This window comes from Schistocerca cancellata, chromosome 9, assembly GCF_023864275.1.
Source record: "Schistocerca cancellata isolate TAMUIC-IGC-003103 chromosome 9, iqSchCanc2.1, whole genome shotgun sequence".
NCBI classification, from domain to species: Eukaryota; Metazoa; Arthropoda; class Insecta; order Orthoptera; family Acrididae; genus Schistocerca; species Schistocerca cancellata.
This window is the reverse complement of record NC_064634.1, coordinates 7,616,346-7,641,206: the sequence shown is the minus strand read 5'-3', so window position 1 is coordinate 7,641,206 and position 24,861 is coordinate 7,616,346. Positions and strand designations below refer to the sequence as shown.

Here is a 24,861-nt window from a genome sequence, read left to right as displayed (position 1 = left end):
GTGATACAGAAAGTCAAAAGATGGTTTCGAGAAGACATGAACAGAGAGCGAATAAACACAGCACTAAAATTGGAACTATGTACAAATTTCATAAACCTAAAGGACATCTTACCTAATCTCTGAAGAACCCCTACATGTCCTATTTCAGAACACCAGTATAACAAAATAACTTCAGTAGATGATGTCTTCTTCTACCCAATAACAACAACTAATGATGCAGAATAATATCTCCAGATTTATAATGACGGCTCCAAAACCCCAGATAATGGTAGAGTGGATTGTGCTTTCATATGTCCAAGCACAAATGACAAAGAATTGATCTTAATTTTAAGTGAAGTTTCTAAGTTTTCAGCAGAAGCTGTAGCTATACTCACAGGTTTAAATTATTTGCAGACCCTCACAGCAAGAAGCATTTTGATTTTAACAGACTGCAGAAGCTTGCTTTCAGACTTGCAGACACCTACCATTGTCAAGAAATCTAATCAATTGGTAATCGACGTCATGAAAACTACCAAAGAAAACGAATATATCGGAATGAAGATAACATTTATGTGAATCAAATGATATGGCAACATTAAATATAGTGAGATGGCCGGTACTTTTATAAAAATCTTATTACTGTAATCATCAGACACGTAGACTACCTTATGCAGAAGAACAAGACAACAACAAAACAATGGATATCGAGCCTCATTGCACATTAAAGGGAAATATTAGGGGCAAATACAGCTGAATATTCCTTCAAAGCCCTGGTTCTACACAGTTAAGGTAAACAAAAAAATTATAAACTCCATAATCCAAACGAGATTTAATTGTGGATCTTTCAAAAGCCATCTTCACTGATTACACATCCAAGACAATCCTTATTGTGACTGTGATGGAATATCAGTAGGGGATATCAGTCAGCTTTTTTTTGAATGTAAACTACTGGTATATGAAAACCAGCTAATCAAATTTATTCAACAATTAATCAGATGCCATCAACCATTTGCAACTTCCATACCAACTCTCCTGTATCAAAATAATATCTGACTTCTAAAATTAATTACGAAATTTTTAAATACATGTAACCCCACTTTGTAAAACACCAAAATACTGAAAGATGGCTGTATGGGCCTGCAGGCCAACACTCAAAATAAATAAATAAATAAAAAGAGTGCTAATGAACTGTTTAATTGCTGATGTATGAAAATAATATGATGGCTCAAATTTTCTCTGATGAGAGAGCACTAAAGAATAAACGCTTCAAGAAAGTGAAATAAGAAGGCTATAGTTATCAACATATTACATTAACAGGCATAAAATCGAAGGATTGATGAGTTATTACTAAAGTAGAAGTGTGTTACCTTATAAATATTGGTAAGATTAAATAAAATGTATGAGCATAATTTGAATTATTGTCAAAAGAACTCAAAAAGCTACCTTTCAATACATAAAGTGATCATTTCTCTAAAGAAAAAAGTATGTTTCACATACGCAAAGTATGTAAACAATCAGTACTACATTTCTGCATTTGTTTTGGATGTGAGCAGAATGTGACCACTTTAATAATAAAGAATAATAATAAATAAACCTTATAGTTTAGTAGCAATGAATAGACCCCTGATACAGTCATTGACAACAAGTATTTATTGGAAGTTGATGACTTCTTGGAGAAGCATGCATGAGTATGATTAGTAACAAATATTAAAATGAAAGTGGGAGGAATAATACGAAAGAAGGTTCATTATTAGATGACTTATTAGAATATATACGTAAGTTATGGCATTAGGAGAAATATACGTAAAAAAGTACAATGGAAGGAGTCAGGAATGGTACGTTTGGAATAACTGAGTACAGTCGATACACTACAGAGAAACTTCATCGTTGAGATGCATAAAGATAAGGGTCAGAGGCTGTGTATACTGTTAAAGTTTTAAGATGGAGCATACCCGATTTTATGGAGGTACTGGAGAGGAGTAGGATAGGCAAATTCAGGGAACGGATGGTATAATCCTTTGTCAGGTGAATCCGTAAGTAGAATGACCTGACCCGGTTTTTGTATAAAGGGAATGATAAAGAGACAATCACATTGCAAAAATGAAAAGGTATTTACGCAGTATCTGTCTGTAGCTAAAGGTGTAAGCACAGCTCTTACAGAGATAGGAAGCTGTACAGCAACTGCTAGTCACACTGCTAGAGTGTTCTCCAAAACAATTAAAGACTACTAGACTTACCTGGGCACTGATGACTCTCTGAGTTTACATTTCCGTACATGTCTGACTTATCACAGATTTTAGATTTGAAATTATGGAGAATGGTGTACATTAAAATGTCAGCATGTAACTCCTTATGGAGAAAGTGAACTTAAACATTTTCTATCTCAATTAATTTGAGAACTTATGCAGTTTAATCAATTAATTGAAGGGAAAGTAAATGCAATTACCTTTGAGTAAGACTACCATAATAATGATATAGCCTGACCAAACAGGGCAAATATCTCTCATGCTTTTATCTACAATAATGAAACATTGTATGTATAAAGTAATTGGATGATAGTACAAGGCAAATTCAATGCAAATATAGCAATAAAAATTCATAATGGAAAGTCATTTTACTATATTACAGCATGCAATGAACAAATGTATGTCTGAATAGACATACACCAGTATTTTGGGAACAAAGCATGTTAAGCGAGAAATGCGGCTATTAAAGAGACATACTATCTTTTATCTAAGGAAGCTGATTTATGTGATGGATTCTTTTTTTAATAAAAATAGGTTTGGTCTAATTAGGTACAGATAATGATGATGATGATGATGATGTTGATGATGATGATAATTGAATGAAAGATACAACTATGGTTATTTTGTCACATCAATTCACCAGAATAACATGATGTTCCACATGTTGTTTAGGTAGCTATTAAGTGTGAAACACCCCGCTATGCGTGCTGTGGTTTGATGCACAGGCAGACTGGGTGCAAAAGAAGTCAGCACAGAACATCGCCAGAACACGACGGTGGGTGTGTGTCTCCACCTGCATGAAGGTCCATTTATGCTTTGGTGTTGTGACTTGGCAGTACCTTGTAAGTCATGGAGCAAAAGGCACGAGCAATCATGTCAACGCCAGAACAATTGAGGGTTATACACGAGAAGTGTCATTCCATTATCTCAAATCAGTAAATCAATACATGTTGTGATCTATTGTTAGCTACAAATTAAGAACAGCCTCTTCACCCACAATTGTAAATGATATTGTGCAGTGGGAATGTTGCGATTATAGTGCAAAAAAGTTGTTATTTTAGTAGTCTGACTAGATCGGAACTCTCTTTCAGCACCCACCCATTGCAAAAGGTGAAGGGGTCTCATGTCATGGTCTAGTGGCATGCGTAGCAGGTCCCCTACAGTGAATAACTCCGAAAACAGCAACTACAAAATATTTGTAAGGCAAAGGTTGGCACAAATATCAGCCGGCTGACAGATCATGCATGCAATGGAACACGTCATACCAAAACCACACTCATTACACTCCATACTCTGATAGTGCAACACGGACTACCTTCTGAGGAGAAGACTGTGGTGTCACTGCCAGACACCACACTTGCTAGGTGGTAGCTTTTAAATCGGCAGCGGTCCGCTAGTATACGACGGACCCGCGTGTCGCCACTGTCAGTAATTGCAGACCGAGCGCCACCACACGGCAGGTCTAGAGAGACGTACTAGCACTCACCCCAGTTGTACAGCCGACGTTGCTAGCCATGGTTCACTGAGAATTACGCTCTCACTTGCCGAGACGATAGTTAACATAGCCTTCAGCTACAGTTGCTACGACCTAGCAAGGCGCCGTATTCAATTGCTATAATACTTCTGTATCATCAAGAGCAATGTTCTACAAATGTGGATTAAAGTTAAGTATTCCAGAAGGTACGTACTTTTCTTTATAGCATTCATTACGTATCCTGTTTCAGACCTCACGCCAGACTGCTTGAGTTTAACGCGTGCATTTCGGCCTTCTCTAGCTAGACAAAAAAAAAAATCATAGCCAAGTTCTGTCGATATCTACACTGATAAACCTCATGTACCTATCTAAATTCAGCTCCTATTGGAGGCTCATTCATAATATATACAGCGTGAACTTTCCATTTTCTACAGAACGTCTGTGAGACGGAGAAATCTTTGAGAGAGCTTACAGCCACTGAACTTTCTCCTGCCAAATGTATTGGACAGAAGTAGTCCAGAGAGGATTCTTCACTGGAGAACTACATGCACTCGAAAATAGCTTACCACTGCCAAGTAAGTCAAAGATTGCTTGATATAACTTTTCATGGAAGGTGGACTGATATGTCTATGAGGCTGACTGCAGTGCACTTGCCTCAACAAAGAACACATACATCCAGCACTCCTTGATGGTGCACCCATTTCACATAATTGATTAATCTAGAGACGCACATTCACCTCCATCACTTTGACAGAACTCTGAACTTAATTTTGTGTCCTCAGACCTTGTGGAGCAGTCAAAAGATTCCTACACTGTTGCTTTGCACCTGAGATCATGAAGAATCCATGAGGGCAACAATTTGAAGACCACAGCCCTCTGAACGAGTTAAGCTTGCTAAACTGTTTCTGCTGTAATGGGGATAAACTTTGCTGGACCACTATTTTCAGAGTGGAAGAGAACTGCACAAGTCACATTGCTCTTTCCACACAAGCAGTGCACCTCGAACTCTGTACAGGCTCGCCACCTAATAAGTTTCTCGTGGCATTCCAGTCATCTGCAGTAAGATGTAGACTACCTCATACAATTTACACAGACAACGTGAAAACATACCACACCCTAAACAGGGGACTAGCACAGGTTTGGAAAGTGTTAAAAAGACTTACCAATTACTTTCCCACCACAGTATTATAGAGAAATTCATTACCTCACGGGCAGCTCAGTGGCAAAGTTGTGGGAAAGAATGGAGGATACTATAAAGTGCTGCCTGTGGAAGATATTGGGACTCGCAAGCCTCAGTGCAGAGAACTGAACACCACTTTGATTGGTTCTGAAGCCACTGTGAACTCAAGGCCCCACATACGAGGAGATGATGTAAATGGACTGACCCCTTCCCATTTTCTAACTGGAGGGAAACTTAACAATTCCAACAGGAACAGAGCTTACATCAAACAGAAACCTAGCAGAAGAATTCCAGCTGAGACAGCAAATCTTTGACAGTTATTGGAAATGTTGGACGAAAGGACACCTGTTGCAGCTGAGAAACCTCCACAACATTAAACATCCATCAGGATGACTCATCAAATTCTGCCCTGTAGACACTGTTCTGATACAAGAGGACATGCGCCCAAAGACATGTGGAGGAAGGCCAGAACAGAGACAGCACTACCACGAAGATATGACACAATAAGAACAATAATCTTCTGCACACCGGTAGGTCATACAATTAGTCATTCTATGCAACTGGTCATACCACGGTGTAGAGGATGTTGCAGAATGGAATAGTTGCTATGAGTGAGAGATTATCTGTTTGGTCTGTAGAAGAGTATCTCTGAGTTGTAGATATATGTAGTTCTGTGATGAGAAATACAGTTTGTTATGGATCTAGTACACTCTGTCATTACAATACTTTCATGACACAACAAATCATGTTGTTATCATGTTTAAATCTATCTACCTGATATCAGAGTGAAGTTCTCTATGATTGTATCTTGTTTGTTAAACTACAAGTAGTAGACAGAGAATCCCAGACCAGCATCTGCATTCAGCGGGCAAAATTCTGAACAGGGCCTTACTACCCCCCCCCCCCCCCTTCTTTATTTAAAAAAAAAAACCTATTCCTAGCTCGCAGAATTTCTGTACCTCCTCACCCTCACAATGAGAGTGTCTTTGTCTCACCCTGGGGTCTGAGTAAAATATCCCTCCTTTCCTACAGTTTGCAGCCAATGCCTCTTTCCTCTCTGAGTAGGTAAGTGAAAGTTCTCAAAGCTAAGAATACTTTTTTATCTATTTTCAAGTGTTTCTATCGCCAGTGCTTAGAATTACACCTACTGAAATTAAAAAAAATCTGGGATAGATATACATTTGCAGCTGGCAGTAGTACCATGTACACTAGTTTTAAAAGGGCAGAGCTTTGGCGCTGATGTCATCTGTGCTCAGGTGATTCATGTGAAAAGTTTTCCAATGTGATTATGGCCACACAACAGGAATTAACAGACTTTGAATGCGGAATGGTAGTTGGAGATAGACACATGGGACATTCGATTTTGGAAATTGTTAGAGAATTCAATATATCAAGATCCCCAGTAGCGAGTGTGTGCTGAAAATACCACATTTCAGACAGTACGTCTCATCACGGACGACACAGTGGCCGATGGCCTTCACTTAATGACCAAGAGCAGCAGCGTTTACGTAGAGTTGTCAGTGCTAACAGACAAGCAACACTGAGTGAAATAACCTCATAAATCAATGTGGGATGTACAAAAAATATACCCGTTGGGACAGTGCAGCAAAATTTGGTGTTAACGGGCCACAGTAGGAGACGACCGATGCGAGCACCTCTGCTAACAGCGCATCACTTACCGTGCCTCTCCTGGGCTCGTGACTGTATCGGTTGGATCCTAGATGACTGAAAAACCGTGGTACTGGAAAACTGTGATAATATCTACATAATACAACTAGATGTACTCAACACAGCACTTACACAGTGCTCACTGCGTTTACTCCATACTTTCATACTAATACCAGTCGCAAGCTTGTCGTTTTGGCCACTGACTGTCACGCATCTCTTACAGCTGCACAGCCGCTTGAAGACTCACAGCGACAGTGTGGTTTAAACACTGTGTGACAAATAGAGAGATGTTGTACCTTTACATGTAGAACATGGAAAGGTTTTGTGATGCTGCATTTTATTATAGCACAGCATCTGCAGGTAACATGCAGAACGTGACATCAGCTGATGTTATTGCACGTACAAATATTATAAAATATGCACTGCACCCAGTTACAAATTATTAACTTCCTTTCCTTGCCAGTTTAATGATATTTAATAATTTTCAGAAAGTTCAACATTTTACTTTAGTACTGTCACCACATTCATCACGACAAAACTATTGGTATGCATCAGCAGCTCCTGATCCCATGGTTAATGTTGCTGACCCTAGTTCACAGGATCCTGGGTGGAGCCGAACATCCCAAATGGAGTCTCCCAGCCAATAAAGCCGAACACATATTTATTTATTTTTTTTACTGATATGTGAGCACCGCTGTGGGTAACAGCTACAAAACACTGCTTCTACAATCCAAATGTCCATATTAACAGAGGCTAGGATTATTGATAGTAGGGAGCTCCAATACTAGGTGCATTATGCGACCCCTTATGTTCATGGCTCCCATGAAAGAGAAGAAAGCCAATGTGCACTCCGTGTGCATACAGGGTGGAGTTATATGAAAAATGATGTGTGTCACTTTGGATTGGAAGAGATTCTCTCTGCTTTCGAGCAGCTAACAGAAGTGGTAAAGGCTGCCAGCATTGCTTGCAAGATGAAAGGGGACCTCACCATTTGCAGCATAGTCAACAGGACCAATTGTGGACATCTCATACAGAGCCAGGAGGAGGGTCTGAATCATCGGCTGAGATGGTTCTGCGAACGTTTAGGCTCCAGATTCCTTTACTCGTGCCATAGGGAGGTTGGGTTTCATGTTCCGCTGAATAGGTCAGGAGTCTACTACATGCAGGAGGAAGCTACATAGGTAGCACGGGCTGTGCAGCATGGACTGGGCGATTTTCTAGGTTAGAGAGTCTCGGCAAAACACAAAAAATGCTTCCGTCTCGAAGGGTGCAGCACGAACACAGGATGAAGGTATCACCAGGAACCATTAGTATAACAATTGTAAATTGTCATAGCTGTGTTGAGAGTGTACCAGAGTTCCAAGTGCTAATAGAAAGCACTGATGCTCGAATTGTTATAGCTACTGAAAACAGATAAAGCCGGAGATAAGTTCAGCTGAAATTTTTGTGAAGAACCTAACAGTGTTCCAAAAGGATAGGCTAAACATGGTTGGCGGTGGCGTGTTTGTTGTTGTTAAAAGGAGTTTATGTAGTGGAATTGAAGTAGATAGGTCCTGTGAGTTTGTATGGGCAGAGGTCATTCTAGGTTAGGTTAGTGTTGTTTAACGTCCCGTCGACAACGAGGTCATTAGAGACGGAGCGCAAGCTCGGGTTAGGGAAGGATGGGGAAGGATATCGGCCGTGCCCTTTCAAAGGAACCATCCCGGCATTTGCCTGAAACGATTTAGGGAAATCACGGAAAACCTAAATCAGGATGGCTGGAGACGGGATTGAACTGTCGTCCTCCCGAATGCAGGTCATTCTAGGCAACCAGAATAAAATAATAATTGGATCCTTTTACCGCCCTCCCAACTCAGATGATACAATTGCTGAAAGGTTCAAAGAAACTTGAGTTTTATTTCAAACATGTATGCAACTTGCGCAGTTATAGTTGTTGATGACTTTAATTTAGCCTCAATATGTTTTGAAAATACATGTTTAAATCCGGAGGTACGCTTGAAACATCATCCTAAGTTATGCTAAATGCAATCTCTGAAAATTATTTTGAGCAGTTAGTTCACGAGATGATGTGTATAGTAAATGGTTGTGAGAACACACTTGACCTCTTACCAATGAATAATCCTGAGTTAATAAAGAGCATCAAAATGGATACAGGGATTACTGAACACAGGGTTATAATAGCGAGACTGAATATTGCAATCCCCTAATCCCCCAAAAATTAATTAAAAATATACCTGTTCAAAAAAGCAGATAAAAATTCACTTGGCACCTTCCTGAGAGACAATCTTCATTCTTTCTAAGTTAACAATGTAAGTGTATGCCAGATGTGGCTTCAATTCAGAGAAATAGTATCGACAGCAATTGAGAGATTTACACCAAATAAATTAACAAATGACAGAAATGATACCCCTTCGTACGCAAAATGAGTCAGAATGCTGTTGTAGAAGAAGAAAAAAAAAAGCATGGCAAATTTAAATGAATGCAAAATCTCCAAGATTGACGATAATTCACAGAAGCTCAAGATTTAGTGCTGACTTCAATGGGAGATGCTCATAATACTTTCCACAATGAGACTTTGTCTTGAAACCTGGTAGAAAATCCAAAGAGATTTTGATAGAATGTTAAGTATGCTAGCAGCAAGACACAATCAATGCCTTCTCTGCGAGATAGCAATGGAAATATTACTGATGACTATGCTGCCAAAGCAGAGTTACTGAACACAGCCTTTAGATATTTCTTCACCAAATACGACGAAGTAAATATTCCAGAATTTGAATCAAGAACAGCTGCCAACGTGAGTAACTTAGAAGTAGATATCATCATAGTAGTGAAGCATCTTAAATCACTTAATAAAAGCAAGTGTTCCAGTCCAGACCGCACACCAATGCAGTTCCTTTCAGAGTATGCCGATGTAATACCTCCATACTTAACAATCATATACAACCACTCACTTGATAAAAGATCTGATCCCAAAGACCAGAAAGTTGCACAGGTCACACCAATATTCAAGAAAGGTAGTAGGAGTAATCCACTAAACTACAAGCCCATATCACTAATGTTGAAGTGCAGCAGGATTTTGGAACATATATCGTGTTCAAACATTATGCCTTACCTCAAAGAGAATGGTCTACTGACACAGTCAACAAATATTTAGGAAACATTGTTCCTGTGAAACACAACTGGCTCTTCACTCACACAAAGTGTTGAGTGCTATTGACATGGGATTTCAAATTGATTCCATATTTTTAGATTTCCATAAGACTTTTGATACTGTACTGTGTGTAGTGAAATTGCATGCTTATGTAATGTAGTCTCAGTTATGTGACTGGATTCATGATTTCCTACCAGAGAAGCCATATTCAGTAGTAATTGACGGAAAGCCATTGAGTAAAATAATAGAAGTGACTTCTGGTATTCCCCAAGGTAGTGTTATGGCCTCTGCATTTCCTTATCTGTATAAACAACTTGGAGACAACTGAGCAGCCGTCTTAGGTTGTTTGCAGACAATGCTGACATTTATTGTCACTAGATGATCAAAACCAATTGCAAAATGATTTAGACAAGATATTTGTATGGTGCAAAATTGGCAATTAAACTAAATAATGGAAAGTGTGAGGTCATCCACATGAGTGCTTAAAAGAATCCATTAAATTTCGGGTACACTATAAACCAGTCAAATTTAAAAGCCATAAATTCAACTAAATACCTAGGAATTAGAATTACGAACAACTTAAACTGGAAAGAACACACAGAAAATGTTGTGGGGAAGGCAAACCAAATATTGTGTTTTATTTGGAGAACACTTAGAAAATGCAACAGATCTACTAAAGACATTGCCTTTACCCTGGTTGTCCCCCCCTCTTTTGGAGTACTGCTGCGTGGTGTGGGGTCCTTAGCAAATAGGATTAGCGGGGTACATCAAGGAAGTTCAATGAGAAACTGCAGAATCTTCTCACGAAATTTTTGTCACAACTTTCTCCTCTGAATGGGAAAATATTTTGTTGATGCCAAACTACGTAGGGAGGAATGACCATCATAATAAAGTAAGGAAAATCAGAGCTCGCACGGAAAGGTGTAGGTGTTCTTTTTCCCGTATGCTGTTCGCGTTTGGATTAATAGAGAATTATTGTGGAGGTGATTCGATGAATCCTCTGCCAGGCATTTAAGTGTGATTTGTGTAGTATCCATCTAGATGTAGATGAATATAATTGAATATAAACATAACACAACTGGTAATGTTTCCACAACCAAACCACTGAACCAGTTTCAATGAAATTCGGTATGGAGATAGCTCGATCCTTAGGAAAGAACATAAGCTACTTTGGGGGGGGGGGGGGGGGGGGAGGGGAAATCGAGCCCTAAGAGAGTGAAGTAAGAAATGGAACATCTAATTTTTTCAACAGTGAATATAAATGACACTGTACGATGTACAGGTGCCTCATCCCACCCGCATGCGCCACATGGCAGCGACGCTGCATGTGCCACGTCGCCGTGCATTGGGGCAGCTGAGGGAGGATGCACGTCACCCAAACAGACAGGCATGTGAGGGCAGCCGACGTTATCACAGGTGCAATAGCTTATCTCCTCAGGATCACTAATCAGAACAACATTACTGATACATGAGCACGGCTACAGGTAACAGCTAGTTTTATTTACACATCGATTGTTAGTTGCAATGCATGTAAAATGACTCTCCTCCAGTGAAGTATAACTGCTCTCATTCAGATACCTTTCAACTGCAATTGATGGAAAGTGACACAGAAGGTTACACCGAGTGTTGTCAGTATCAGCAAAAAGTGAACTCGTGCACAATCGAGAAGAAAGCAGGATCGTTACTGCAATACGATAACACTTAGCAAAAATTCCCATTTCTTTTCCAGTCCTCTGACCAGCAGACCCAAGTATATGACTTTTTGAGTGTTCCGTAAAACATTTTCTGTAAATTTAGTTTGACAGGTACTTTAAACTTCCGATAAGTATTGCACCGACTTCTGGGAATGGGGGAATGTCACAGATGCAGAAGACGCAAATATTGTCGAATAATTTCCGAATGGTAAAATGTGGTGCCTTCAAGTGGCACAACCGAGCACAATCACTTATGCCCCATTATTGCCTTCCACTCACCTCCGAGCTGGTGCACCCACCCAGCAGCCAGTTACATACACACAGCATTATGCACCCTCGAAACCACCATTATTCATCCAAAATAAAATTTGTTATGCAACAAAATATGCTTTGAAGATTTGCAAAAACCTGTCAAAAATCCCCACCTGTCCGTACAGATGTTAATTTCCCATTCTTTATACAACCTCTTCCTACAATTGACAGTATGATTTGTTCAGTAAATCGCCAACTGATTCCTATCTGGAGCCCTATAAGAAACGATCTAGAGATGCATTTCTAATGACCTACCTATCACACATCTCTGAAATCTTGTTGAAAAAAGACACATTACTAATAATTAATTAATAACAACAAACAATCAGCTCAGTTTGCTAACAGGCTTTCCTGTTGAAATATAACAATGAAAACAATCAATTATTGATAAAATTATTTAACTGGATAGATAAATAATGCAGTCCCCAACAATCAGTCTTTCCTTCTCATCCCATATGGCAAGTCTCCCTGGACCCGCGGTTCTGGGTGATGTTCCCAAAATCTACTCCTTTTCCTAGACCTCTGCAGTCCTTTTCCTTCAAGCTTCTTCCTTCCCCTTCAACCCTTCTGCCTGAAGGAGCCACTGGTTCCGAAAGCTTGCCAATCACAACAGTCTTTTCTGTGTGTGTTCTGCCACCACTTGGTGAGCAGATATTTTACCTATCCAATTAAATAATTTACTGTTTAAATAATACATGCAGTGTTGTAAGGGTTAAAAACATTTTGCATCATCCACACGTTACTTACTTTCTCTCAAGTAAGAAGTCACAAAAACAAAATTACTGTAAAGTAGGATAGATGGTATCAATTGGGTGGACAGCAGAAGTAATAAACAGAAGAGTAGAAATTATTTTTGTACTGTTAGTTGTTTTGAACAGTAGGCTTCTGATGTGTCTGAAATGAAAAGATTACAAAAGGGAAAGAGGACAGTCTGACATCCTGCTGATGATGAAAACACTAGAGATGTGGTGCAAGTTCAGACTGATGGAGAATTGGGGAAGAAATAGCTGTGTCTTGCAAAACAATCATCTCAGCACCTGACTCAGGCAATCTGAGGGAAACCACAGGAAGCTTAAATCTGGATAGCTGGAGTGGGATTTGAAGCATCTTACTCCCAACAAGAGCCAGTGCCTTTATCAGTGGGCAGTCACACTCAGATGAAAGTTTACCATCAGTGTGCATTCCAAGTTCTGACTTACACTGTGGACTTTTAATGTGATAACCACCTGAGGGTTGCTCAGTTGCTGATGGAGAGTCACATGTTGGGAATTAATAGGGAGACAAGGACAGAATCAAATGGATCGAGTAACACCCAGGAGTGGAAGATTGCAGCGGACAGGACAGGATGGAAACGGGTGTCCGGCCAAGCAAACGATATGGTCTGGAGCTGGGCTGCATGAGTACTCTTTCGGATACCGGCAGAGAAGAAAAGACTGAGAAGCAGATCGAATGGAGAGTGGGTAGGTGACATTAGAAGATTGTAGTGCCCAGACACCCTCGTCTAGCAGTGGACGTCAAATGGCTGGCAATTGCAGACAGAGTAGGAAGCGAGATTACGGTTAAATGTCTTCTCGAGGCCACAGTCATTAGAGGGAAGCAAAAGTTGAGATGTTGAGAAGGATAAAAAATGAAATAGTCCGGCACCTTTTTAAAGATAGCCTTAAGCCTGTTTAAGGAAACCACAGAAAACCTATTTTCTGATAGTCACACACGGACCTGAGCTGCTACCCTACAGAGCGTGAGTCAGCACACGTGTCAAGCATTGGTCGCTCGCCTCATCACTTAGTCTGACTGAATTAGTAGAGCGGAAAATGCATCTTATTAAACCTTTTACATTTGGAACATATACTTAAATGAAATTTTAAGTAATTCTACCAGAACTGAAATGCACCCTGAGTGAATAATGTAATTTAACTTTTCCTGTTATGCGCTACCTCCAGAGACAGGATCCCACAATTTGATACAGAGTCTTTAGTTTTTCAGATCTTAATTTTGTGGTAATGTGCCTAAAAATATGAAGATTACAGTTTACATATCATAAACAATGCATTCATTAGAGATGGAGTACGAGCTCAGTTCAAGGATGGAAAATGGGTGAATGCAAACTGGATGGCCACAGGTGGAGGATCAAATGGCTGCCCTCCCAACACTGTGAGACCAGTCTCTGCCACCTCATCCTGCGTCATGTATCTGATGGTAGCAGACAGCAGCTATACGTGAAGGGAATAAACAGAAAGTGAAGGTGACACGAGAAGGAATATCCACGAAGTGACAAGTACCAGTTGAAAGTGACAAAAAAAAAAATCAATCAATTATAGCTAGCAGCTACAAAATCTCACTTTAATGGAATAGCATTCAAATAAAGCTTTTCTTTTTGCCAATTACTTTGAAAAATGTTTTTCCCTTTTGTTTCCTATTTATTAACAAGAAACCTTTAATATTTACATAGAGATGAAATTCTTGGTCAGAGTTTTTCTGTGGGGACTGTTAGGAACTGAAGCTTGACAACTGCAGACTTTGTTATGTGAATAAATATACAATAAAGGATAAAAAATGCACTTACCACTGTAGAAGGCTGTTATTAACATGGCTAAATTCCAGACATAGAAATCTGCCTCCAGGTTTCAGGACTCTGTACGCTTCTCGTACAACTTTATCAATGTGCGTGCAGTTTCTGATGCCGAATGCAATTGTGTAGGCATTGTAGCTACAATCTTCTACGGGTAGGTTTTCAGCATCTCCACACAGCCACGAAATACGATCAGGGCTCAAGTTCGAGAGCTCTGCACGTCGTTTTCCCACATCGAGCATGGCACTATTGATATCACAAACAGTTACGTGGCCTGCCTCATCGTCAACAGTGGGAAATCGTTTTTTCAAGTTATCGATGTATCTGAGATATCGGAAGGCTATATCACCTACAGAAATTTGAATAATTATTCTTAATTACACAAACATTATAATTTTGGATGAAATAATACAATATCATTTCTCAAAAACTAGTTCAAAAATGCAAAACAGTACTAACTATTTTTCTGTATATTGAACACAAGTGTTCCACCCGAGGCTGTAGAAAATGTAAAATAAATCTGCTACTCTAGAGAGTGTGTTATTGCCACCACCTGTGACTTTGTAAGGTGAGATTTCTAGTGCCCTTTGAACCACGTTTAGAATCATTTGTAATGCTTTGTAGCACTAACCACAGGGTCATAGTATGATTCCTTCACATATACACGTCACTGTAATGTATTAGCAGTATACCAAACAAAGCACAGTGTAACACTGGATCTGTAACAGCTATCTGCTCCTTATACTGAAGTGGACAAGTAAATACATGGTGGATGACTTCTCTAAATAAACTGTCCTTTCCTATATCCCCCTCCCCTTACTCTTTCCAAATTCATACGGTGCAAGATGCCAGCTCCTAAACTGCTTCTGTGAGTTACAGCAGGAGGCTACCACCGGCTGACACCTGTCCCTGACACAAGCGGCTGCTCTTGTGCTCCAGCAGACTGTCTCCTGTCCTAACAAATAATGTAGCTGGCAGGACATCGCAGGAAATATCTTGTAAACCATGCAGATTATGTTAAATAATATTGTTACTTATTTATATCTCTGTTAATAAAAAATGTTATTGAAAGCCAAAATATTGAATCTAAATGCAGCACTCATATGTATTGTACCACTGGAGGCATCAAAACTACAAACCACTAAATGTAAATACACAGATAACAGGTATTTTATACTATATATATGCTAGTATGTGTGAACAATGACAAAAGTAGGTAGTAATCTCTACCAAAGTATCTATCAATAATGTGACTTAACTCAATTAGGTACATACAGGGGACATTTAACTGGGCATCAGAATACATTAAATGATTGCTGGTGAGACAGGAAGAGCAGTCAGCAAGGATTAAATATGTAGCCACATTTCCAACCAAATATCTAACAAACTGGCCAGTCTACAGAGGTTTTTTTTTTTTAGGAAATTTCTGCATTTATTTAGCATAATTCTGAAATTATGCCTACCAAGTACACAACAAGCATACAATTTATCATGAAACTGCAAAAATGGTTCAAATGGCTCTGAGCACTATGGGACTTAACATCTGAGGTCATCAGTTCCCTAGACTTAGAACTACTTACACCTAACTAACCCAAGGACATCACACACATCCATGCCCGAGGCAGGATTCGAACCTGCGACCGTAGCGGTCGCGCGGTTCCGGACTGAAGCGCCTAGAGCCGCTCGGCCACAGTGGCTGGCATGAAACTGCAAATAAGCTCAAATTATATACAGAGTTCATGAAAGACTCTCATCAAATCTATGTATAGAGTAATTAAAATAACATTGCGATTGACAACAGGAAGCAATATTACCAAACAAAACACACTCATTGTCGAACACATCTCTACAAATTATGCAACATTACAAACACAAACACACTGAGAAAAAGTTCCGAGTGGACGGTCACCTGTTCTAAACTCGATTTTCAACCACAGTCTGTTAACCACAGCGAAGTGCATGGCAGTGAAGTGCACGTATGGTATATAAGAGTTTCTTCCATCCCACTCAATTTGCATATGTAGGGAAGGGTGCAGGAGGGGGTGATACAACTGCTCAATTGCCCCTCTGGGTGCTGCAATTAGTTTAATGCTGAATTTGTGGTTCTTACATGGGTAATACACTAGGAGCTGTGGTATATTCCTAGATTCCTCACTTAATACTGGTTCCTGAAATTTAGTCAGTAGTCTCTTGTGGTACAGCTGACGTCTATCACTAAGCCCCTGCCAGCTCAGGCTTTGCAGCATCCCCTTTGTGACAGTCTCCCACGAGTCAAACAAACCTGAATTGTCACCTTTCATGCTGTCCTCCATTGTATAATTCAGTATCCCCTGTTAGTACCATCTCGTGTGGGTGCCACACGTTTCAGTAATATTCTCGATTTCATATGTAAGAAATCTCCTCTGTACACTGACTGTATTTTCTCGAAATCCTATTAATGAATAGATGGCTGCCATCTGCATTACATGTCACTCAGTCTACGTGATCACTCCTTTTCCTGTTGTTGATCCTGCCACTAGTTTTGAATTGCAGAAAAGCACAATTAAAAAGAATGCTAGAAATATTTAAGATTACAGGTAAAGTCCTTCTTACAAAGTAGAAAACTCCCACACATTCACACAAGCACAGCTCAAACACATGTGGCCACTGTCTGCAGGTGCTGAGGTCACACTTTGGAACAAGGACTTCATCCATAAGCTTAAATATTTCTAGCACTCTTATCATAGTGCCTGTGTGTGACTCAGGGCTGCCCCTATGTGGTGAGCTTTCCATATTATTGTTATTCCATCCTGGACATTCCTTTGTTTGATTTGGTAACTAATTTTGTTTTTTACTCTATAAGTCTGTACTTTTGTTAGTAAGTGTTGTTGTGGTACTGACTGGAATTCTTTTCTTAAATTAATAAATACTGCATCCACCAGTTTGCGTCAATCCCTGGCTTTCAGGTTGTCACACGAGAGGAGCAGCAGTCGAGTTTCACATTACTGATATTTTTGGTATCAGTGCCAGCTGGCGTGGTGCGGGTCGTCCTGTTTGAGATACCTCATTATATGAAACTAGACATCATCTATGGAGTGTGTGGTCTAACGTTCATAAATGGTTTTATTGAAATTGTCTCAGTTGCAGAAATCAATGTGACTTACTGGTTGGAACTGCTAAGCAGCTGTCGTGAGAACGATCAAGCTCGAGTTTGTATCTCGTGAATATTACTGTGATACATTACTCTGTAACGAGCCCAACTGCTCTGACAATGCCTCCTTAGGAGTTCATACTAGTCAATCTCATCATTAATTTCTACAATCAAGGCAATTTCCAAAAAATACATCATTACCTTTCAACTCAAAATATGTCTCCGATTTTACAACAGGTGACTGTCAACAATACTACAGCCGAGTCGGTGTTAAGTAGATTGCTGACAGTTGCAGTGGGCTGGGCACAGGAGCTTCACGGACCTGCCTCGACTAACAACATTATGCGATTTTGTAAATGTCTCTATGGGAATGCCTCAGTGTTGTTACAGTTCTGTAGACATCTACTGTTTTCGCATGTTTTGCTGTCGGCAGCTGGCAAAAGCACTGCAAGCTGTCAGGGACCATCTTAATCGACTCGATTGTAGATGATCCTTTTGTGTATTGTTTCTGCTGTGTGAGCTGGGTGTAACCTGTGCTTTCTTTCAACCACTGGCCATAGTTTTTTGTTCGAGAGGTCTAAAGTATATTACGGTTAACAGATGGGCTGTATCACATGAACATTGCTATAAAACCTAACAAGGCTTCCATCAAGTCCTGAGGCCTACTTCAGTTCCAGTGATTTCAGCCATTTCTCAGCACCGCTGACATTAATATCTTTATCACTTATTTCTACAATGGTGTGAGAATTAAACACGAGTAATACTTCTGGATCTTCCTCTGTACAGCAACAATTGAAAACTGAGTTCAGTATTCCTCCCCTTGGTTTGCTACCCTCAGTTTTGTTTCCTGTCATATCCGCAGGTGTTCGACACTAACGTTGTTGTCACTGACACCTTTACACACAACTAGAATTTCTTTGGGTCTTGTGAGAGGTTATTCGGTAAGATTTTGCTATATTAATCACTGAAGGATTCATGCATTGCCCTTTTGATAGCCAAATGTGTTTCACTGAACTGTTCTACTAGGTACAGACATATCCAGTGCTTCAACAGCAATTCTTGTAAACTTCACCTATAGCTACTCGCTCATTTGTTCGTTCCTTCATTCATACACAGTCATTCATTCATTCACTCATTCATCCTTCTGTAGATCTCACCAAGGAGGACAATCTTCAGGGGCATGGAACAACTTAAGGTATACATTAATAGAAGACAGGAGAAACACAGGAACTTGCTCTACACACTCTATTGACAATAAAATATCATGAGTCTGCTTCATTCTGTTCATGCTTATGTCAGCTAATTTTAAACAAGTACTTAAGAAAGGGGGGAAATGTTGCTAGTTCCTGTTTTACACTAAATATTTGCTGTTTACCTCCTGTTGGTAGCCTAACACATATACCTGATTACACTGGTATTTTTCAAAGAAAATAGTTATGATGCCTACACCCGCAAATGCACACATTAGTGCTTGTTACACAGCTTCATAATGGACACTGCTGTTTGCCATGTGGCTAACAGTACTTTCCAATCATTGAATCCAGATCTTCAAATAATTTGTAGAATGCATGGCTAACAATGTACAGTTTTATTTATTTCAAATCAGTCATAATACCCAATTTGTTTCTCCATACTGGGTGGGAGCTCAATGAATGTCTTTGCATCACAGCACATGACTCCACTTTGAACGTCAAGCAAGTACACAAAGTCTATCAGGAAATTACTTTTTGCATCTTGTATTGTGACTGTGTATATCATAGATCAGCTGAAACTTACTTTTATTTCCAGCAACAAAAGCCATGAAGGAGTAAATGTGGAAATGAGTGTAAGAAATTCAATATAATTAACAGACTCTTGAAAGTTGTGCTGTTACATACTTTACACAATACTCTTAGTGCACACTTCCTCTGAATAAACACAGCACTTCCCTGAAGGATTATTCCAAAATATTTGACTGTGTAAATCACAATATCCTTTTAAGTAAACTAGAATATTATGGTGTAACGGGAAATGCTGTAAAATGGTTCAAATCTTATATTTCTGGCAGGAAACAAAGGGTGTTATTAGGAAAGAGACATGTATCAAGCTATCAGGCATCATCTAACTGGGAACTAATTACATGTGGGGTCCCACAAGGTTCCATTTTGGGGCCCTTACTTTTTCTTGTGTATATCAATGACCTTTCATCAGCAACATTACCAGATGCCAAGTTTGTTTTGTTTGCCGATGATACAAACATTGCAATAAATAGCAAATCAAGTGCAGTCTTAGAAAGATCAGCCAAAAAAATATTTGTGGACCTTAATCACTGATTCCTAGCCAATTCTTTGTCACTAAACTTTGAAAAAACACACTACATGCAGTTCAGAACTAGCAAGGGGTGTCCCAAGAGTATATGTCTAACATACGATGACAAGAAGATAGAAGAAGTGGACAGTGTTAAATTCTTGGGATTACAGCTTGATAATAAATTCAACTGGGAGGAGCACACCACAGAACTGCTGAAGCGTCTTAACAAATCTCTGTTTGCAATGCGAATTTTGTCAGATGTAGGGGATATAAAAATGAAAAAGCTGGCATACTATGCTTACTTTCATTCCATAATGTCATATGGGATTACTTTTTTGGGGTAATTCATCAAGCCAAGCTAAAGTTTTCCGGGCACAAAAACGTGCAGTAAGAGTTATATGTGGTGTGAACTCAAGAACATCCTGCAGAGCCCTGTTTAGGGAACTAGGGATACTAACTACTGCTTCCCGATATATTTATTCCTTAATGAAATTTGTCATTAAAAATATATCACTTTTTCAAACCAACAGCTCAATTCATGGAATCAATACTAGAAATAAGAATAATCTTCACAAGGATTTAAAGTCACTTAGTCTTGTACAAAAAGGTGTGCATTATTCAGGAACACACATTTTCAATAACTTGCCAGCAGCCATAAAAAGCTTAACAACCAATGAAATTCAGTTTAAGAGAAGCCTAAAGGATTTATTGGTGGCCAACTCCTTCTACTCCATTGATGAATTTCTTAGTAAAACCAACTGATTTGTATATAAGTACAACATAACTTCTGCACAATTTCAGTGTAGTAATGTGTTCATTGTAAATAAGTATTACAGTAGTTGTATTACATGTTTATCACCTTATAAATAAATAAAAAACTTTTTTATTATAAATTCAGTGCATTAGTATTTGTAAAATGACTCTTCAGTGTTCATTAAAAAATGACGATCATTCCACTTGGGACCTGTGGAATGGTACATTAGCTTACTTGTTTTAGTTGTAAATATTTGTCGTGTATTGTTGTTTTTCTGACATGTTCCACATCCTGGAGGACCTCCTCACTACGGATCAATTGGAATGAAAGTAAATCTAATCTAATCTAATCTATAATAGAGCAGTGGTTCCCAACATTTGTTACACCATTACCCCTGAGTGCAATCAAATATTAGCTAGTACCCCCCTCCCCCATTTTATCACCAACTTTAGCACCTACCTAAACTGTAGAATTAAAGACTTTTCTTAGAACACTTTTAATTTTAAAATTATGAAAGGTGAATGATATTTAGTGTGTGTGTGTGTGTGTGTGTGTGTGTGTGTGTGTGCGCGCGCGCGCGTTAGAATGAATGACATTTCAACTGATATTTCTTATTGTTTCTCGTGAAATATGTCAGTAAAATTTTCGTGCAGTGTTTTAACTTAATTTAGTGTTCCAGTGGTCATTTGAATTTTTTTGTTTTAGCCATAATTTTGTGAAGTTTTGTTGGTATTGGTATTAGCTGTAGTGTAGTAGTATCAATACAAGTAGTTGCTTTCTTAGTAGGCAGAGAATTTCAAGACCATTATTGTTAGTTCTATAAATAGTTCTACTGGTGTAACTGAACTCTGGTAACGTAGACATACAGTTTTTTTCAGTAACTGTAAAATTTTACCACGAGTGAGAAGTGTGGGATCTGTCGTAGGTTTGTGAGTAGTGGGTTACAGTGTGGGATTTGTTCAAAGTATTTTCATTGGAGGGAATGCAGTGGGGAAGCCAGTGGTCATTTTAGTGAGATCCTCTCCTGGGAATGCAGAATCTGTAGTAGAAATAAGTTGACAGAGGAACAGGAGCATAAGATCTGTGCCCTTCAGGTGCAGTTACAACGCACAAAGGAGGAACTAGATAGGTTGGGAGGGTGAAGGGTGGTGGGGAATGGGAACTGGCAGTTGGCAAGAAGGCAGCTAGGAAGAGGAGGTATTCACACAGTTTTACTTTGCGTATATGCAATAGATTTGACCAACTGTCAGAGTTGAGTGGAGAGGAGCCTCGTGTAGCTGTAGATGTAGGGAACATGCAGCAGTCCTCAGCAGTTAGGAGGCCTAGGTTAGTTGCAAAGTCTAGCAGAAAGAAGAAGGTTCTGCTGGCAGGTAGTTCTCACAGTAGAGGTGTGGGCCAGCAGTTGCAGGAAGTGTTGGGGAGTGAGTACCAGGTCACCAGCATTGTGAAGCTTCGTGCAGGGTTGGCTCAAGTGTCTGACAGCATAGGGGAGTTATGTAGGAATTTTACGAAGGAGGATCAGGTGGTGATAGTGGGTGGAGCAGGGAACAGTCTTGATGGGGACAGGGAATATGATGTAGGTGGTGACCTAGTAAAGATAGCTGCTCAAACTGGTGCCACTGATATGCATTTTGAGCAACTGTTTCAGCGTCATGATCGGCCTCATCTTAATGCGACTGTTAGGTGCATTAACGTTTGGCTGGGGGGGGGGGGCACTGATGGCAGAGGGCATGGGTCACTTCTCAGTGGTGCCAGTTGGGTCTATACATAAATCGGGTTTCACTAGGCAAGCCTGTACCTCAATAGGTATGGGAAGGGGAGGCTGGCTAAGCTTGTGGGTGAGAGTGTAGTGGGTGGTGGTGGTGGTGGTGGTGGTGGTGGTGGTGGTGTCACTCATGGAAAAATTCCTGTAGTAGTTGTTAGAGCTGCACCTTTTTTTTAGATTGAAATCAGCTTATAGGTATACCTGCTTCAAGGAAGTCCCTCTAACTAAGGGCTCACCTTCCGAGGATGTAATATTTCCACGTACAGAAGGATTTAGCATATTTCATCAAAATATAAGAGGTATTAGATATAAAGTTAGTGAACTGTTTATGGATGTTGACTCTGAAATTATTGGTATATCAGAGCACCACTTAAATAATTTGACAATTCAGAGGCTTCCTTTACCAGGATACAGATTAGCTGGCTGTTTCTCAAGGAATTCCTTGCGGGGTGGGGGAGTGGCTATGGACGTAAAAAACAGTAGTCCATAGACATATCACGACACTGCACTGAACAGATATTTCAATGTTGTGCAGGGGCAGTTGAATTTAGTGAAACTAAACTTCTAATTGTTGTTGTTTATAGGTCCCCTAACTCTGACTTCAGAGCATTTCTGCTCAAGCTAGAGAGGGTTCTTGATTCACTTTGTAGGAAGTTCCAGAATCTAGTTATATGTGGTGACTTCAATATAAATTTCGTATATGATGGTGCAAGAAGGTTGGTAGATCTCCTAAATTCATATGATCTGATGCAGACTGTGTTTATTCCAACTAGGGTGCAGGGGAACAGTAGCACAGCCATAAACAATACTTTTATTCATTCTTCATTACTAGATGGGCATACTGTTAGTAAAAGCGTGAATGGCCTTTCAAATTATGACACACAAATTTTAACACTAAAACACTTTTGTACTCAAACCAATGTCATATTTAATTACAAACTATGTAGAAAAGTTACTCCAACAACAATAGAGAGTTTTTTAAACCCTGTCAAGGAACAAGAGTGGCAGGATGTTTATAGTGCCGATAAAATTGACAATAAATACAATGCTTTCCTTAACACATTTCTCATGCTCTTTGAGAGTTGCTTTCCATTAAAATATTCTAAACAGGGTACTAGCAGTAATAGGCAGCCTGGGTGGCTGACTAGTGGGATAAGGATATCTTGTAGAACAAAGTGGAAATTATATCAAAATGTTAGAAGTAGTCACAATCAAGATACAGTAGCCCATTACAAACAGTATTGTAAGGTGCTTAAAAATGTTATTAGGAAGGCAAAGACTATGTGGTATGCAAATAGAATAGCTAATTCACAGGATAAATTTAAAACCATATGGTCAGTTGTGAAGGAAGTGTCTGGTCAACAGCACAAGGTCGGCGATATAGTCAGTTCGCAGTAAATATATTTGTTACTGATAAATCAGATATATGTACAGTATATTTAACAATAATTTTCTGAGCATTGCTGGTGAATTAAATAAAAATTTAGTTTCTAAAGGAAATCATGTAACTTTCTTGGCAAATGCCTATCCAAGATTGATGTCTGAAATACTCCTCCGTGATACAGACAAGAGGGAGATTGAGTCAATAATTAAATCACTGAAGACTAAGGACTCTCCTGGTTGTGACGGAGTGTCTAGTAGAATATTAAAGCATTGTGATGCACATGTTAGCCCTGTATCTAGCCAGATTTGTAGTTTTTCCTTTAGGAATGGTCAGTTTCCTGAGCAATTAAAGTACTCAGTAGTAAAGGCGCTTTATAAAAAGGGAGAAAGGGATAATGTAGATAATTTTAGACCTATTTCTATGCCATCAGTGTTTGCAAAAGTTATTGAAAAGGCTGTGTATGTGAGGATAATTGATCATTTTATATCACACGATGTGCTATAAAATGTACAGTTCAGCTTTAGAAGTCGTTTAACAACTGAAAATGCTATATTGTCTTTCCTCTGCGAGGTACTGGATGGGCTAAACAAAAGGTTTCGAATGCTTGGCATATTTTTTGATTTAATTAAGGCATTTGATTGTTTTGATCACAAAATATTGCTCCAGAAGTTGGACCATTACGGAATACGGGGAGTAGCTCTTAATTTAGCAACAAGCAGCAAAAGGTCATTATTTACAATGTTGATAAGGGCTGTGATGTGGGGTCTGAGTGGGGTACTGTCAAGTGGGGGGTGCCCCAGGGATCAGTGTTGGGGCCACTGCTGTTCCTTATTTATATAAATGATATGCCCTCTAGTATTATGAGTAACTCTAAAATATTTCTGTTTACTGATGACACTAGCTTGGTAGTAAAGGATGTTGGGTGCCACATCGGCTTGGTTTCAAATAGTGCAGTACATGACCTAAGTTCATGGCTTGTAGAAAATAAACTAATGCTAAATCACAGTAAGACTCAGTTTTTACAGTTTCTAACACACAATTCAACAAAACCTGACACTTTTAATTTCACAGAACAGGCATATGATTAGTGACACTGAACAGTTCAAATTTCTAGATGCTCAGATAGATAGTAAGCTGTCATGGAAAGCCCATATTCAGGAACTTGTTCAAAGACTTAATACTGCCATTTTTACTATTCGGATGGTATCAGAAGTGAGTGATCATTCGACACAAAAATTAGTCTACTTCGCTTATTTTCATTCAATT

At 39.3% G+C, this 24,861-nt stretch overlaps 1 protein-coding gene across 1 annotated transcript in view; it reads right to left on the bottom strand.

The window, feature by feature from the left end:
- The window catches only part of LOC126100130 (2-methoxy-6-polyprenyl-1,4-benzoquinol methylase, mitochondrial), a 165,819-nt gene that overhangs the window by 116,598 nt on the left and 24,360 nt on the right, over positions 1-24,861 (bottom strand). Inside the window, exon 3 of the mRNA XM_049910664.1 lies at positions 14,268-14,622. Coding sequence (XP_049766621.1) covers positions 14,268-14,622 — 355 coding nt within the window. The remainder of the gene's footprint in view (positions 1-14,267; positions 14,623-24,861) is intronic.